The sequence below is a fragment of the Nycticebus coucang genome, chromosome 2 (assembly GCF_027406575.1).
Source record: "Nycticebus coucang isolate mNycCou1 chromosome 2, mNycCou1.pri, whole genome shotgun sequence".
Taxonomy (NCBI): Eukaryota; Metazoa; Chordata; class Mammalia; order Primates; family Lorisidae; genus Nycticebus; species Nycticebus coucang.
In genome coordinates this window covers 110287855-110307303 of record NC_069781.1, presented here as the reverse complement: position 1 = coordinate 110307303, position 19449 = coordinate 110287855, and the positions used below count along the sequence as shown (strand labels likewise).

Genomic DNA, 19449 nt, shown 5'->3' with positions numbered 1-19449 from the left:
TGACATAAAGATGTAACACAGTAAGACATACATAGTGCGAAAAGCAAGTCCCTCTTAACCACAGGAGGCACCACAGTCTTTCTGAGGGGTCAGTGCAGTTCCCAGTTTGGTGCTTCCTTTTGCAGATCTTTAGTCTGCATGTACACACACACACACACACACAGACACAGACACAGACACACACACACAGACACAGATACACACACAGACACACACAGACACACACACAGATACACACAGACACACACAGACACAGACACACACACACACACAGACACACACACAGACACACAGACACACACACACAGACACACACACACACAGACACAGACACACACACACAGACACAGATACACAGACACACACACAGATACACACAGACACACAGACATAGACACACACACACACACACAGACACACAGACACACACACAGACACAGACACACACACACAGACACACACACAGACACACAGACATACACACACACAGACACAGACACACACACACACACAGACACACGCAGAGATACACACACAGAGACACACACACACAGACACACAGACACACACACACAGACACACACACACACAGACACACACACACACAGACACACACACACACACACTTTATGATGACTTTCCATGTTATTTCTCCCTCAGGTTTTTGAAATTTCAAGCTATAGTTCATCTTTCTTTAAATAAAACCTTTTATGGCTGGATTCTCATCGTGAAAACTCACAATCAATCCATGATCTTGAAGAGCAAACACTAGGGCTTAAAAGACAAACCACACTGCCACCCCAAAACCCCCAAGAAGGGTGCAGCATACTTTGATGGGGTCCAGACATGACCCGTGGCCTAAGAGCTTAGCAGTACCTCCTTCTAACCTGAAGAGTGAGGGATATATATTATAATCGAATATTACTTTGCAGTTGACAAAGCACCTTGACACTCTAACCCTGCCTCTGCTTCTTGGGTTGAGGTTACAAGTAACAGGCAACAGTGGGATCATATTCAGTGGCTGTGTTGATTGAGCACTGAAAGCTGTTTCCTTCTGACCATGTCTTCTGTGACTCAAGAACATGAGACTTTTCTCTTGTGCTTGGACCCTGGTCCCTCTGTCTCTAACTTCCCAGACCCCATGAAACCTTCGGCAATTCTGTTACCAAAGAGGGTCTGGCTGCCTGTCACTGTCAGCCAACATGCAGAGATAGGAATGGGTCCTTTGTCAGAAGGCCAGGACTCTGCAGAACAGTGAGAGTAGCCTCTCTAAGACTGTTCTGTTCTTCCCTTCCAAAATTACAGTTTTATACATAATAGTTCAAAGCAAAGATCATATTAATCCTCATTTTAGACAATAATCAGCATAACTCAGTGATCTATTACAACATTCCAATTCAAAATTTAATCTCCTAAATCAGTTTATCTAAACTACTCAAGACAGCCATCTTTAGAGTGGGAGCTAAATGTACAAAACTGTTAAGAAGGAGATAGAGGTGAAGGTCAGGCAGGAGCTAAAACGACCAGAGCAGCTGTGTCCTGTCTGCCCTACCCTACCTGACTCAGTCTTATTCTCACTGCCTCTGCGTTCAGTTCTGGCTCCAGAAATGTGTTCTCCAACCTCCTTAACTCTTCCAGACTCCCAGGTGGAAGGAGGGATCTGCTGTCACCCTCACTCTCAGACCACTCATGACTTGTGGCCCCCAGGTCTCTGAATTACCTCTGAGATGGCAGCACTTGGCTTTCCTGGGTGAGACAAGAGCCATCAGCGTCTTTAGAAGGTGACTTATCTATGACTAATCTCTTCCCAATTCTTGTTTGGCTTCCTGCCTTTTCCGTGCATTGGCAGCCTGCTCAGACTCACAGTTGCAGAAGGTCTTTGTCAAGAGTCTCTTTACAAAATAATGACTTTTGTCTTCTTGTTACTGGCTGCTATGCTTTTCTTCTTAGGTATTGAAGGAGCAACGCATTTCATTTATTTTCCTCTTGCTCCCATTAAATTGAGTTTTCTTTTAGGGCCTTTGTACGTTGCAGCTCTTCTTCTGATGGTTCTGATTTCTTGCCTACACACACCTCCGTTATTCCTTTGAATCCTTTAACAAGCTGGCTCAGTTTATTCTATCAGTGACATTCTCATTTTTGTTGCAGGAACTCTGTATCCACCCCTTAGATGTCTCTGCTTTTAACATTTCTCATTCAGAGAGCTAATTTTATTCTGTAATTATTTTTAATAGCAGTGCCGTTTCCCCCATATTCTTCTGTTTCCCAATGAAAGCTTTCAGAAATTTGATTGGAATTTTTTTTAATGTTGAGAACTTGAGTTTTCACTAAGTTTACCCACCACTATTGTGCCATTGATTTTTTTTTTTTTTTTTTTTAACATTTGGGATGTCCTGATTCTCTAATCAGGAGCTGTGTGCCCAGGGTTTCTTGTAGGAAACAGAAAGAGTCAAAAAGTCATAATGTTCTGGGATCCTCAAAGTAATCTTGAATTTGAAAAAAATAAAACACCTTGAAGCTTAAGCCTTTTTTAGCTAGTGTGAACCATAGCTGACCCCTTGGCCACATGTATAATAAGGTGGTACTGAAAACCTGACCTAAAGTAGGCAAATAATCATGTTGATTTCTCTGAGCCCTATGGTGTGCCAGGGGGTAGGTATCATCGTTCCTGTCCTCATTTATAAAAACTAACGTTCAAGGAGACTTAAATCTTTTAAACACCTAAAAAAACAGAGCTTAAAACTATTGTTGAAAGAAAAACTTAAGACAAATTTAACAGAGTTTAAATAAGGAAAGAGTAATTCCTGAATCGGGCAGCCCACAGAACCAGAATAGGTTTAGAGAGCCTCCAGGATGCCACATGGTTTGTAACACTATGGACAGAAAAAGGAAAGTGACACACAGACAAGGGAAGTGATGTACAGCAACAGCTGGATGGGTGGTAGTTTGTCCTTTGCTTTATTTGAATACAATTTGAACAATTGGCCACCTGTGATTGCTGGAGACTTGCAAGAGTAGTTTGCAGTCTCTTTATACACCCAGTCAGTCTACAGTTCACTATGTAGGGAGGAACCTTTAGGCTGAACTGACAGCTTTAGGCTAAACTAATTTAACATTATTGGAATCTTGGAAGAACCAAGATTTGAAAGCTTATGTACCCTGAATATAGCATTGATTATATCGGGTTTTGAGTCAGCTGTCTGTCTCTAAAATATCAGGGTTACTGGAAGCTGCCTGTGTTCTCAGTTCTTGGGGGTACTCTAGGCTGAAGAATGACCACACACCCCAGTGTGAAACAAAGTTTATTGAGGAAGAGAAAGTCAGGTTTACAGAGTAAGAAGGTTTATAGATCAAGATATGTTTGCCATAGACAGCAAACAGGCCTCCATTGTCACCACAAAAGACCAAAGAGGCCTGGGTTGTGGCACATTCTTAAACTCCCTGGATCCGGCCTACGTTGCTGTTCAGAGGTCATCTTGGAACCAGAGTCTTACTGTGCATGTGGACCTCCCATGAGCTTCTCTGAGAGCCCATTGAGGGCGTGTGGATTGCAAGGTAGATTTAAGCTAATGACTTGATAATTAGTTTTAAGGCTATTCTAGGTCACCTTCAAGAGTCTGTTGTACCTGTTGTTAGGCCTGCGGGGTAGAACGTCCTCTTCACCCTTTTGTAGTTGGTACACTAAGTTCTGACTGGTAGGTTGATAGGGTGGTCCCTCCTCCCCAGGGTGAGCAATCACAGGCAAGATTAAGGTGAGTTTGGGGCCCTGGCCTTTGTCTTTTTCCCCCGACCTTGCACACCAGCTCCCGTGCATGGTTTCCTTCTTTGATTTCCCAGCAATTCATCTCGAATCCTGGCTTCGACACTTTTTTTTGCTGTCCCATGTGATAGCTTTTATAGGCATGAGTAGTAAATTCTACAGCTTTGAAGCCAATTTGAGATAGTTGGTTTCTATCAGAATATCCTATCAGGTGCAGATACATATTTATTAATTGATGACATGAATCATGCAGGAGATTTTTATATGTAAATGACAAACAAATGCTTATGTTATTACTAGCTACAATTTAATGATTGCTTAAATATTTGAATTTAAATATTTTAAATATATTTTTAAATATATTTAAAGTTATTTAAGAGACACCTTTTTGCCTAGTACCAGAAGCCCAAAAGTTAAATTACTCAGTATACTAACAATAAAATATTTACATTTTATTCCATTTATAATATTACATTTATTTACATTTAGATCTTTTATTCAGGTTTAGTATGGATGAAATCAACAGGCCTGGGTCTACTGTAATTCCAAATGGACTTCAGAAGATGTCCCTAGGAGTCTCTGAGAATAGAAATCACCAGGGTTAATTAATCATAAATTCTCCTAGCCTCTCTGGCTGGAAAGGTTTGGTGGCTGAGGAGCAGGAGAATGGGGCAATGTCAGGTGTTCTGGCTGGGTTGATTTTGTCCCTCCTAGACAGGTGCTTGGGCAGTTCCAGAAAACACTCCAGGACTATGACTTGTAGGCCCAGCTGGGACCACACACCCATCCCTGACCAGTCTCTGGGGCCTGGGAAGTGGGGTCCAGTGAGAAGCATGGGTGAGTCTTCCCTGAGGATTGGCAGGGGCAGAGGGCAGGCTGCTCTCACGCACCCCTTCTCCCTCCAGCAGGGCAACATGAGAATAAGAGACTGTCAAGAGGATCGTTGAGGAGGCAGGTTCCAGATACCTTGCAATTAAAGTCACTGGACATTGTTGGTCACTTTGGGACTAATTCTGAGCATACCTTGAAGATCTAATTTTGTCAAACATGGCTTTTTGTGTGTGTGATGGAAAGTATTTTTAATTTTTCATTATTTTGATATCGTGCAAGTAATAAGGGAGTACATTCTTGTTTAAAATGTTTTAACAGAAGTATTCAGAGGTAAAAAGCCTTCTTCTTGCCATTCCTACTTTCCCCCCACCCCCTACTCTGGCAGCATCTGGCTCATCCTTGCCTCCTGTCTATGCCCATGTGTCTCCAGAGGGACCCAGTGAGTCAAGCCTCCTTGGGTTCACACCCTTGGTTGGTCCTCTCCCTGTGATTTTAGACTGATCTGTGACTTGCTTTAACCAAAAGTGAATTTCAAGGTGTTCTCACCGATAAAGTTTATTTTTTCCTATTCAGCCCAATGCATTTGGCAGAAAATTCAGATGAGTGGATTGGCCATGAGATATGGCAATGACAAAAAGTTCATTTTAAAACGAGTCATTTTTCTGCATTGGCATCCTTCTAGCTGATGAAGTTCTGGGAACTTTTGGTGAATTAAAGTTGCCTTTTCCTGAAGAAGCCAGTGAAGTTACTGAGTGGTTCAAAAATAATTATGTGCATGGTAGGATAAGAAGAAACTTATGCAACAATATTGCTGTTCAGTCACTAGTATTGTTTCCTCCAAATTTGTGGTCTGTATATAAGTGCATGCAGATTAGAGTTCCATGTACCCACAACAACCTGGTGGAATGGCACCGACAATGGGAAAATTCAACAGGGAATGCTCATGTTGATGCATGTCAAATTATGGAAGCATTTTAAAAAGAGCAGTGCCACATAGAAAATGAACAGAAACATATTCATTAATAAGGAAAGCCATGCCCTAAAAGAAAAAAAGCAGCCACTCACCATGATGAAAGACTTTTAATTATGAGCTCGGCATGGTGGTACACACCTGCAGTCCCAACGACTTGGGAGTCTGAGGTGGGAGGATCACTTGAATCCAGGAGTTTGAGGCTGTTATGCATCATGATTGTGCCTATGAAAAGCCACTTTGCTCCAGCCTGCGTATCAGCAACACCCTGTCTCTAAAATATTTTATATGTATATGATCATGAAACTCAGCCAGCTCTTACAGCCTACCTCTGTGCTGTAATTTATCTCTGTAATACCCTTTTTTGTATATCTAATGTTCCTTTTAGGTTTTAAAGTTCTTTTTTTTAACCTTTTTTTTTGTTTTATTCTTTCTCACACTATTTTAATGGTCAGCATTAATTTTTACAATTTACTGTGCTATGTATTTTATCTTGGCATCACTTTCAATACTGCAAGTATACATTTTGTAAATACTTTAGAGAGTTCTATTTATTTTATGCGTGTTTTGGGTGCAAATTTGATTCCCCAAAAGTTGTGTTATCACAATGTTGACTTTGTGTGTAAGCAGTCTGAGTGTATGTAAAATGCTGAAATCCCCTCAGTAAATGAGGACGTATCCCTTTTGTAAATCTGCATTGGAGAAAGCAATTTTTTTCCACAAGTTTATTAAGTTTATTAAGTAGGGAGTGAAAGAGGCGTGGCTCAAATATGCAGCATCCAAACTGAACAGAATCTGGGATTTCGGAAACAAATCTCATACAATCAGCTACCTCCTCTTCTAGTGACACAGGGGCCTGTCAGAGGGAAAGGAGGGAGTGTGTTCCATGGTAGGGCAGTGGTTGCTCCTGGGTCTTGGAATAATCTCTCAGAAGCTTTAAGGCCAGACTGCAGGCTCAGGGTCGAGACCTAACAGTGGATGCAGCCAGATCCAGCAAGATGGCCGTGACCCTGAAGCCCTGGGCAGCGGTTCGTATGCACATCATGAGCTGGGAGCACTGGCAGTGGCCCGGGTAGAAGCAGTGGAGACTGTAGGTGAGGGGGGCTCCATGCCCAGGAAACCTATAGGTATCATTGGATTTTTGCAGGTCTTGCAAAAGAATTTTTCCTTGAAGCTTTCTGAATTTCTTTAGACACTGGGACTAAAGCTTTCCATGACTGGGGACTGCAATGGTTCAAAGGGTGCTTCTGGAGCCCCAGGAGCGTGACTTGCCATGTCTGGGCTACAACTATAGACAATAACCCCGGCACAGAACTCCGCCTCCTGACGGAGGTCATGAAGTGGGCAGGGAAATGCCTACATGTTGTGTTGAGCATCGTATGCAGGTGCAAATGCTCATTGCATTCTCCAGAAAGGCAACATTTCTTGAGATCCCAGCTCTTTAAGCGGCTACATATGTGGCAGTGATCCGTCACAAATTATATTCATGAATTTATGTGTATTTGACTTAATAAAAAAAATACATAAAATAAAAAAAAAAGACTTAGGTTGTCTGTCAAGGTATTTTAGGTGGGCACTATTTTTTTTTTTTTTTTATACAGAGTCTCACTATGTTGCCCTTGGTGGAGTGCCATGGCATCACAACTCACAGCAACCTCCAGCTCTTGGGCTTAAGTGATTCTCTTGCCTCAGCCTCCCAAGTAGCTGGGACTACAGGTGCCTACCACAATGCCCGGCTATTTTTTGGTTGTAGTTGTCATTATTGTTGGGCAGGCCAGTGCTGGATTCGTACCCACTAGCTCATATGACTGTTGCCCTAGCTGCTGAGCTACAGGTGCCGAGCCTTTTTTTTTTACTCGTTTGATCATAACTGTTATACCTGTGAGACTATTGTTAGTACACCTGAGCATTTAGCTTGCAAAATGTGTATATTATGATTGCCTATTTTGTTGTGTAAAGTGGGCTATGAAGTGTTCTATGTTCCTATGTCAATATCATGTAATTTTCACTGTTCTTTTTCATTTTTATCTTCTCTTGAAATTTCTGTGTGTTCTTAAGTAGCATCTTTTATTATAAAAAAAATTATGAATTAACTATCCAAGTTCTGGGGAAAAAGTCCTGTTGGGACTTTAATGTTCATCACAGTAAAATTCTAGATTAATGTGGGGAGGAATTAGCTTACCTTTTATATTATATTAAATCTTCCAACCCAGAAAGCATGGTATGTCTTTCCATATTGGTGGGTTACCTTTTATTTATAAATCCTTCATTAAAATTTTCTTCAATTTGCTTTTCCATGTTTCTTTCTTTCTTTTTTTTTTTTTGCAGTTTTTTTGGTTGGGGTTGGGTTTGAACCTGCCACCCCTGGTATATGAGGTAGGCACCCTACTCCTTAAGCCACAGGTAGCGCCCCGCTTTTCCACGTTTCATGTTAAATTTATTTCATGCTTTTTCTTTTTTGCTCTTGTAAAGGACATACTTCCCTCACTATATCCCTCTTGTCTTTTGTTCGCATTTACCTGTTATAGAATATGTTTTATCTCCATAGTATTTTGTTTGTTTTTTATTCTCCACTTTATTTCATACACACATATTTTTAGCCAGTGTTAAAGGCTTTGCCCTTTAACTGGCAGGCTTAATCCATTCACGATTTTTGTGATTACTGAGGTGTTTGGGCCTGTTACTGATGTTTGCCTTTTTTTCTTTGCCTTTCATTTGTGCATTTTCTATTTTTACCCCCTCTTTTTACTAGCTGCTCTGTAGTGGTTTGGAGGTCATTCCTTCCTTCCTTATTTTTACAGTGGTTTATAATTCCTTTACACATATGTGTAAACTTGTATTTTTGCAATGTTACTTAAAATTAATGAGTTCTGGACCTACCCCTACAAAACATAGCAGCCCTTGGTGCGCTTTTCCCTTTCCTCTACCACTTTTCCTTTATGTCTGTTTACCTTCCACGTTGAGATCGTCTGAGATATTAGTTCCCGATCATCATAAAACGTATCTATTTAAGCTATGCATCAGTAATGATTAAGCCATGTGGTGTACCTGTACTTTTGTTCATTCCTTCCTTCTCGTGGTTTCTTGAAGCTCACACCCTCCTCTCTTCTGCACTCATTGTTTTTCTGTACAGGTTCTTTCAGAGAGTGTCTGTGGGTGGTTTTCTCTCTGAGTCCTCATTTTGCCCTCCCACTTGGATGCTAGTTTGGGTGGATAAAGGGAAGAAATACTTCTCTTCTTCAGAATTTTGATTATGTTATTTTGTCTTCTTGTATCTGGTGCTAAAAGAGAATGTTAAGGATACTCCAAGTCTCCTTCCTTTATAAGTAACTTCTTGGTTTTTTTTTCTTCTCCCATCATGGAAAGCTTTTAGAAGGTTTCTCTCTTAATCCTTTTGTACTGAAATTAGGCCACCACGTGTTCACAAGGGGCTCTTTTTTCGCATTTCTTCTGAAAGCCTTGAAAATATCAAGACTCTTCTTTCTCTAACATTAAACAGTTAATTTTATTTGTTCTTGACTTCTTCCCCTCTATTTTTAAATTTTCTTTTTCTGGAATTCCTGTCAGGCAGATGTGTCTAAACTCTAAGATTTTACACTTCTGTTTGTGTTTCACCCTGTTCGGTGGTAGGAGTTTTTCTGGGCTCCATTGCCCTGCTTTCATTATTCTTCTGGTTGTACATCTCTGGAGCCCACTGATGGAGTTTTCTATCTTTACCCTAAATTGATTGATGTTTCTCTCTGCTAGCAAAAACCATGTAGACATGGAATGGAAAAGTCAAACCCTATTCCCAGTGATGACCAAAAGTTTATAAAAATGCCATGGAGTACATGAAGAAGAAAAGAAGATACAATCTGAAATGTCAATCAGGATCCAAATAGTTCTTCATGGGTAGGGGAACTTCACAAAATGACTATAAAGCTCTTAAGGAAAAATACATACAAGAGACAGGTATTGATGAACAAAGTATAACAGAATAGAATTCAGATAAAGGTCCACACAGAAATAGGAATTTAATACAACACAACAAAGCCAGCATATCAATTAAAGATGAAATGGGTGAATTATTAAATAAGTGGCACTGGTATGACTAACGGTCTATCTGGAGGCCAAATGTTACAACTTCTCCCATATCCTATGTGGACAGATAAATTCCAAATAGATTGAAAAGCTGAATGACAAATATGAAATAAAGCAAATAAATAAATAAATAAATATTGTTAAAATAAAATTTAGGAAAATATGTGTATGAAGTTGGGGTCAAGAAGATCTTAAGCAATACAGGATGCTTAGAAGCCATACAGAAAATGATTGACACCTGTGACTATAGTATAGGTTGGTGCAAAGGTAATTGTGGTTTTTGGATTGTTGAAATTTGCTGTTTGATACTGGAATACATTCTTAAATGAATGTGGTTATGTTATACATAATTTTAATACACATTTCTTATTTTATGGTTTTTTAGCTAATGACTTATTACTTACTATTTATTTTATATTTAGTTTGGGTTATGGAAATGTTAGACAAAAAACAAATTTAAGCAATTTTCTAATGCAATTTCACAATGGGTTGGAAAGCAGTGGAAATAACTCACAACATCAGCAATGCACTTGGCCCAGGACCGGCTAAGGAACCACCAGTGCAGCCGTGGTTGAAGAAGTTTTGCAAAGGAAATAAGAGCCTTGAAGATGGGGATTGTAGTTGCTGGCCATTGGAAATTGATAAAGACCAATTGAGAGCAATCATCGAAGCTCATCCTCTGGTAACTACACAAGAAATTGCTGAAGAACTCAACATTGATCATTCTATAGTCATTTGGTATTTGAAGCCATTGGAAAGGTGAAGAAGCTCAACAAGTGGGTGCCTAATGGGCTGACTGAAAATCAGAACAATTGTAATTTTCAAGTGTCATCTTCTCTTATTCTATGCAACAACAACGAACCATTTCTCTATCAGATTGTGACATGCAATGAAATGTGGATTTCATTCATCAACCGGTGATGACCAGCGAAGCAGCTGGACCAAGAGAAACCTCCAAAGCACGTCCCAAAGACAAACTTGCACCCAAAAAAGATCGGTAACTGTTTGGTGGTCTGCTGCCAGTCTGGTCCAGTATAGCTTTCTGAATCCTGGGGAAACCATTACATCTGAGGTGTCTGCACAACAAATCAATGACATGCATGGAAGACAGCAATGCCTGCAGCCAAGATTGGTCAACAGAAAGGGCCAAGTTCTTCTCTACAACAATGCCTAACCGCACATTGCACAACCAACACTTTAGATGTTGAGTAAATTGGGCTATGAACTTTTGCCTCATCCTCCACATTCACTTGATTTCTCGCCAACCAACTGCCACTTCTTCAAGCATCTCTACAACTTTTTTGCAGAGAAAATGCTTCTGAAACCAGGAAGCTGCAGAAAATGCTTTCTACGAGTTTGTGAAATCCCAAAGCACAGATTTTTATGTTACAGGAAGACACAAACCTATTTCTCATTGGCAATGATGTGTTTATTGTAATGGTTCCTATTTTGTTTAATAAAGATGTGTCTGAGCCTAGTTATAATAATTTAAAATTCATAGCCCCAAAACACAATTATTTTTGCACCAACATAAATAATTATTACAGTAAGATAGATAAAATGTAGAAACTATGAAAAGAAAAATGATTGAATAAGTGGTTAATCTGGTGGTTAATCTTACAGATTAGTGGTTTTCTTACCACTAATCTGTAAGAAAAAGAGAAAGAATGTGACAGAAAACTGGGCAATTAGCAGGAAAAGAAATGCAAATGATCAATAAACACGTGACAAAAATAATCTTATTAGATATAAGAGAAATCCAAATTAAAACAGAATGAATTACTTTTGCCCATCATTGGCAAAGATTCAAAAGAATGATGCTGTTCAGTGTCGTGAAGGACAGAGACCAGCATGCTTGCTAATACACTGGTGGTAGGAGGACAGATTGCTACACACCCTCGGAGGGTGATTCAACACTGGGAATTTGGTGGTGGTGTTCGCATACTCAGCAAATGTACTGTTGATGGTAAGCATGTAGCTCTGGCCTACACATCACTCTGTGAAGGAAGTAGTGGCATTATTTATATAGCTCTGTGAGTGCAGTGGTGGTAACCATGTAACTGTGATATACACAGTGGTGTTCACATAGGCCTGTGGCATGGATTGCCATCTTAATACAGCCCTGGGACAGAGGAGGGGACACAATTTGGGACACAATCCCCAAACTTTGTGATATTGGTTATGGTCATATTTACATAACTCTGCAAGGTTGGTTGTTATTCCTATAATCGTGGTAATAATGACATTTACATCGTTCTTTTTTCTTTGCCTGTGATATGTTAACTAGAGAGAGTAAGTTAGATTACAAGATTGAACTGTTCCTGTATGGTTAACCTTCGTAATTTGTTACTCCAGAATGGTGTAATTTTTTCCCCAATTATTATTATTATTATTTTAAATTTCAGATTAATATAAGAGAACATATGATTGGGTTACACTGTTGCATTTGTTAGGTAAAGTCCAAGTTATAGCTGAGTCCTTCACCCAGAAGGTGTGCCATATACCCCTATGTTGTGCCTATTAGGTGACAGCATACTATTCCCCTTTTCTCCTCTTCCCCCTTTCTTGAATTTAATTGTGTTTTTCTTTCATGTGGGCATGTATTTGTTCATCTACTAGTTTCATATTAGAATTGAGAGCCTTAAATACTCGCTTTTCCATTCTGTGATACTTAGGAGGATTCTCTTCAGATCCATCCAGGTAAATACAAAAATGTAAAGTCTCCATCTTTCTTCATGGCTGAATAGTATTTTATGGTACACACATTACCATAGTTTATTCATCTACTTATGAGTTAATGGGCACTTAGGTGCCTTCCACATCTCAGTGATTGTCATTTGAGCTACAATAAACATTCTAGTGCAAATGTCCTAGTGGTAAAATGGGCTTTTTCTTTTGGGTAGATGCCACTTAATGGGATTATGGGATCAAATAGAAGGTCTATTTTTAGCCCTTTGAAGATTCTCCCTACTTCATTCCAGAAAGTTTGCATTCCCACCACCAGTGAATAAGTGTTCCCTTCTCTCTGCACCCTCGCCAGCACCTGCAGCTTTTCATGGATTGGCATGATCGTGCCACATTTGTGGTGTTATTCAATATATCTTGTGATAACGATGATGGTATTATTCATATAACTTTAGAACTTGGCCATGGTATTTACATGACTCTATGATGATAGTGACATTGGCATTAGCCTATCACGGGTGGTATTCACATAAATCTGTGACTTTGGTCAGGATAGTCACATAACTTTGTAATGCTGGTGGTTGTGATATTCACAAAATCCTGCACCAATGGTGGCAGTAGCATTGGCGTAATTGTGGTGCAAGTCATGTTATTGGTGTACGACTTACAACTGCTATGTTGGTGGTGGTGGAATTCAAATAACTTCACTGGGGGTGGTATTCTCTTAACACTGGCATAGTGGTTGAGATATCCAAGTAACTCCATGATAATGGTTGTAGTGGCAGTCATATAACTATGATGCCATTAAATGTGGCAATAATTCTTTACAGTTGGTTGTATCCTTCACATATCTCAGTGAAAATAGTAGTGGTATTTGTACCACCCTGCATGGTGGTGGTGGTGGTATCCACACAATTCTATGCAATTGGTGGCAGTACTCACATAATCTGCAATGGTGGTTGCAGTGTGCCACACATCTCTGAGGTTATAAGTTGTTGCTAGAAGTGACATAACTTTGTAATAGTGGTGGTGATTATATTCATATAACTGCAGTGTTGCTGGTGGTAGTGTTTTTTATAACTGTGCAATGTTGAGTGTAGTTGTATTTATACAAATCATTGACAGTGGTGGTGGTATTCATGTAACCCAGCCATATGGTCACGGTTTTCACCTAACTCTGCAGCAGTGGATGTGGTTATTTGCATAACTATTTATCCTTAGTCATGTTATTCATATAAATACAGTCATCCCTTGATATTCTTGGAGAACGAGTTCCAAGACCCTCAAGAATACTAAAATTCATGATGATCAAGTCCTTGACAGCAAATGGCATAGCATTTGCATGTAACCTGTCCACGTGCTCCTGTATACTTTAAATCATTTCGGGATTACTTACAATACCTAATACAATGCAAATGTTATATAAATAGCTTTTATGCTGTATTTTAAAAATTTGTACTTTTTTGTTGTTATACTCTTCTCCCCCCAATATTTTCCATCCACAGTTGATTGTGTAATTAAGAATTATCTCTTGTGTAATTAAGAATTGTGTAATGAAGAATCGTCTCTTTATCTTGGTTCTCAGGGCTAATGATCCTTGTTTTTTTCCCTTGCAGTACTTGGGGTGTATTGAAGTTCTGCGCTCCATGCGGTCTCTTGATTTCAGTACAAGAACACAAATCACCAGGTAAGCCCTCTTGAAAATGAACTCCTGTGATTTTATTTCAAAAAGGAAAGATCTCTGAGGTTAACTGTCTAGAAATTTCCAGAAGGAAAGATGCCCCTTGGAGTGTTGATTGGTGCCTAGTGACATTTGCTTGTTTGTCCATGTTTGGGCCAGGCATCTCTCAACAACAGCACTTTGAAGGGCACCCTGCCCTTCCACACTCTTTATAATCTAGCTGCAGACATATGGAGCACCCTGCGTTTTTATATTTGTTTTTTTAATGTGTAAAACTCTGATGCAATATTGGTATTTTAAAATTTACTGAACCATGTTCTTTTCTAAAAAAAGAAAATCAAGATGTCAAGAGAGAATTTTTACAACTATATACAGAGAATGAAATGTGTAGAACTGGAAATAGAAATATCTGTGGGGAATAGTCATTTAGTAAACAGACCAATTCTTTAAGGTGTATGTGACTTTGAATGGGTTTTATGTATTTCCCATTACCAAATGGGTCTGAACTTCCTGAGGGCTAGTATTTAAGCACTGTTTTTTAAAAAAATATTGTAGTCTAACATAGTTCCTAGTAGAGCTTATACCTTTAGAAAAATGCCAGATCTTGAAGAGGAGAACTGGACTGCTAGAACAGTCCATGGAATCACTACATTTCTGTGGAGAAGGAGCGTGGATCGTCCCACCAGTCACAGAATTGCTTTGTCTAAATAGTGACCTCAGAAATGCATCATACTTACTTGGTTCACATCACTCTATGGTATATTTGGATTAGCAAACCAAAGTCTACAGGCTGAGCTTTAGAAAGCAAACATTTGACTTGAGCTTAGGAACATATCAATATCAGTAATCTACACTAACGAAGGAATCCACTGCAGAAAATGGTTCATGAAAATCTCAATGTCAAAGGAGTGGTCTTTTGAATTGAGAACTGTCACCTTACCTGTGAAAAGCACTTTGCCAGTGGAAATTATGAGGACTGTGTGACTTTCCTTCTTGTCCTGTGTGGTGGTTGTTTTTAAAGGAATAAACAGTCAATTGGAAAGAACTATCAACCATTTTGATTGAATCCCTTTCATAGCTAGGACTTCTGAGATGATCTCATGCCATTTTAATTCTCCTGATAGATTAATGGAATGTCTATGGCTGGCTGTGCACCCAGCGTGCCAGGCCAATGTGGGCTGTTCTGCTGTGCCAGGCTTCCAGGGCTGGGGAGAAAGATTGACCTGCAAATATGTGAGAAGTATTTGAGGGTCCCAGACCAGGTCCTGCTCCTCAGGGGTGGCAGCAGGGTGAGGTGAGGGAACAAGTGGATAACTTCACTTATATCCTTGATGCGGATACAAGTTGGGACACTGGGATAGACCTCAAATGGACAGAAGTAATAATAACACTTCAGAAGAAAGTAGTTGGAGAGACATTGGTGTGTTTGGGGGTTCCAGCGTCTTTGTCCAGTCCATTCCATATAGCTCTCTCTTTATCTCTCTCTCTTCCCGAAACAGTGTCTCACTCTATCACCCTGAGTAGAGTGCCCTGCATCAACCTAGTTCAAAGCAACCTCAAACTCCTGGGCTCAAGCAATCCTCCTGCCTCAGCCTCCCTAGTAGCTGGGACTATGGCCACCTGCCACAATGCCTGCTAATTTTTCTATTTTTAGTAGAGATGGGGGTCTGACCCTTGCTCAGGCTGTTCTTGAACTCCTGACCTCAAGGGATCCTCCTGCCTCAGCCTCTCAGAGTGCTGAGGTTATAGCTGCGAGCCACCATGCCAGCCCATCGGTATAGATTTGTCTAAAGGTGAAGAAGCACAATGTGGCAAACAGAGCCCCTCACAGTGGGGACCCAGGTGAGTCATAGGCTTCTGTGTTGATCTGAGTTGGGCCACTGGGTTTCCACGCTGCCTGCTGTGGCTACAATACCATTCTTGGACTTAGGAAACTTGGTGCTGAATTCTAGTTGTACCAGAATTGCCTTAGATTTTACTACACTCTTTGAGACCTACATTCACTTATCTCCAGGCTGCTTTCTGTCCTGTGTCATCTTTGTCTGTGGCATGTTTCTTACTTTAGCTAATAGCTGATTTACCAGTTGATAAATCAACTTCAGAAGGAAGCCCTTTGCATTCATGAGATGACACAGCGGTGTCTTGTGGATGTGGCACACTGTGGTAACTGGAGCATTAAACATGCCCGGGACTCAATTCTGCCGCCACAATTTACTTTTTTTTTTTTCCCCTCATTTTATTTTATTTTATTTATTTATTTATTAAATCATAGCTGTGTACATTAATGCGATCCTGGGGCACCGTACACTGGTTTTATAGACCATTTGACACATTTTCATCACACTGGTTAACATAGCCTTCCTGGCATTTTCTTAGTTATTGTGTTAAGACATTTACATTCCACATTTACTAAGTTTCACATGTACCCTTGTAAGATGCACCGCAGGTATAATCCCACCAATCCGCCACAATTTTCTTTGTATATTAAAGGCATTCTTAGGAGATTGTAGAGAAATATGCTTGAATTAAGTCATATTATTTAGGTACTGGGACCACTGTTTTCCAAAGGCCTTTATATAAATATATTTTTATGTGCAGATAATTAATCCCTACATATTTTTGCAATTTAAAATTTAAAAATTATATTTGGATATAATTTGGAGATTCTGACAGCCGTACTGTGTGCCTTTGTGTCAGAGTTGGTTTGGTTTCATGCTCTTCCTGACATCTGAGTTTAAATTTATTGTGACACTTTTAAAAACATGAGGCAGGGACTACTGATGTCTTACTAAAAGATAACGTTGAAAGTCCCCAGTGAAGTCACCACCGATTACGTAATTTGTGCTCTGGTAGCTGTTAAAAGCCTTACATCCTTAAACCTTGGGCTGAGGTGCTGGTGACTCATTCACTCACACTGGCACCCGCTGTTCCACAGAGTTGGCCTGGCAGGAGAGCCCAGCTCTGTCGATTTCCAGCAGCAGATCAGCTCCTTGACTTGCACACTTGGGAAGAAAGGTTGAAGGATAACATCTACCTCAACAAGACTGGGTTTAGAAATAGAACAGTCTCTAAGTCCTATACCCACAGGACAGGGCCTGGAAAAGAGGGTGTGCTGTGGGCTGTTTGCTCAGCCCCACCGCCGACCTGTGTTCAGCATGGCAGGTACAATGCCTCAGTGCGGGTTTAGGAGCATAACAGCAATTGAGGTAATATGGATGGTGGCCCCCACAGCCCTGCCACTTTCCTGGGTCCGCTTGCTGATGGGTAGCACAGAGGAGCCCAGGGGCCCAATCTCGGTGAAAGCCTGCCCAGATGACAGGGATGCCCTTCAGAAGAATGGTTTCTGCAGAGAATAGTCATTTATCAATGTGCCCTTGGCCACCAGGCCCAGCACAGCTTTATAGAGGATAACCCCCTGAGCGCATGTCTACTGAGAATAGTCCCTGTCAAATATGATTTGACAATGCACGTTGCAGTATTAAAGGCTACACAGAACTCCCCTGGAGAAAACAGTGAAACTTGGCTGTCCTAGTGTTTCCCACACTTGAGCAACTACCTCCATTCCCCCACACCTGTGACACCCACCGCATGCATGGATTTGGCCCTCCTGTGCAACCTCCAAGGTCTCCAGGGAGGGGTCTTGGGTTGGCGTCACCCTGGGGTAGGTGGAGGCTCCACTCAGGGGCAACTGAGTCTTCCCATCTGGTGGTCAGAGACTTCTGCATTGATCTGAGTTGGGCCATAGGGTTTCTAGGCTGATTGCTGTGGCTACAGATGGTGGAACCTCCACTGTCCAGGGCTTCAGCCTGACTGCCAGCCTAAGCTGCTTATGTGGGCTGTGTGCACCTCCCTGAGAATTCCTCTCATGCAAGCTTCTCATTTATAATTGAGGGATGGTGGAACTGTGTTGCAGTGTTTCTTGTATGAGTGGGGCAGTCTCCGTTACCTGGTGGGGATTCTGGGTCTGAGTATCTGCAGTGGTCATGGAGTACTGGGCCGCAGGCCTACTGAGCTCCCTGAGGGCTATGGGTCTCTGCTCACAGAGTTCCATGGGCCAACTGGAGAAGGATAGGAAGCCCGTGTCATGTAGGTCCCTAGGCCTAGCATGGCTTTGCCTTCTTTCCCCATTACTTTGACTTCCTCACCTACTTATTTTTATTTTATTTGTTTGGGTTGGTTTAGTTTCATGCTGGTGAATGCATGCTAAATTTGTCTATCACAGAAAGTCACCCTAAGCCACTTTTTAGAAGAGGGAAGGCCATAAACATGTACACAATTGAGCTCAGAGCACTCAGCGGGGTGGTCTTTCTCCAGCAATAAATGTAAACCTCTGATGTAGTTTTGGTTCTTAGCTATCCGGGATGACTTCCTGCACTGCTGGGATGCATCAGGTAACCATTGAGTTTCTTTTCCACTAAGGGTCGCAGGGACACATGCACCCGACCGTGTGCAGCTCTGCTCCACCTTGAGGGAGCTGCAAGTAGATTCAGAATATATTGTTTAAGGCTCACATGTGCTTTTTCAAATTGTGTAGAGTGCACAATGGAATCCATTTTAAGTTTGTTGTTTTCTTCATTTTAAAAGCCATCGTCGTCATTTCAGTGGGCCTAAAGACCCTAGTTCAACCCAGAGACACACATCGGGCCTAGTAGCACAGCCCTGTAATGGGTTCCGCTCCCCGCATTTCACTTTGTATACACAAACGTGGGGACTGTGCTTCATAATTGGGGAGTCTTGAAAATTCTCCAGGAACGAGTACAAAATCCTCTCAGTTTGAAAACCGAAATCAAAACTGTGGAAGGAAAATGTCTTTGTTTTAGGAAAGGCCTGCAGACGTTTCTCACTGACGTCAGTGTGTGCCCAGGCTGTGAGCTGCGAGTGTGGACAGCAGGCCATGGCCTGCTCATGCACCAGAGCAAAGAGAGCAGGTGAAATGGAGCCGCCTGTGAGTGGACAGAACGCTGTGAAACAGGAGTCTTTTCTGTTGGACATTTCCTGGGAGGCACTTTGATTAGAAGGATGAGTGACTGAGTAATCGTAGTATCAAAGCGCTAAGCATTCAGCAGTCACAGGGCTTCCGGTTCACACGGAAGAGCGGGCAAGCCCTATTGTGCGCAGAAGGGAGCAAGGCCCGGAACTGTCTGGATCGCTGGGAAGTGGAGCGCGCCTGCTTGGGGTGGTCGCCTCGCTGGCCCTGTGCGCCGTGGGTTTCATCTTCAGCTTGAAGGAGGACAGGCCAGGAGAAACCTCAGCACGGCTTTGCCACTCTGTCCACCCTGTCTTCTCCTCCAAGAGTTCACTTGGAAGGTTTGGCAAAGCTCAACTCTCTAGAGAAAAAAGTTCAAGGTAAAAATTTTCACCACACAATCCTTTAGCTCCATCGAGCCCCAAGCACCCTCATCTATGCACATTCCACCCCTACCCCGTGCGTTGATCTTATGT

At 41.3% G+C, this 19449-nt stretch overlaps 1 protein-coding gene across 4 annotated transcripts in view; it reads left to right on the top strand.

Annotated features, from left to right (window-relative positions):
• The window catches only part of SHC3 (SHC adaptor protein 3), a 197727-nt gene that overhangs the window by 29357 nt on the left and 148921 nt on the right, over window positions 1-19449 (top strand). For all 4 annotated transcript variants that reach the window (XM_053578739.1, XM_053578730.1, XM_053578722.1 and 1 more), the window contains exon 2: window positions 13943-14013. In XM_053578739.1, coding sequence (XP_053434714.1) covers window positions 13943-14013 — 71 coding nt within the window. The remainder of the gene's footprint in view (window positions 1-13942; window positions 14014-19449) is intronic.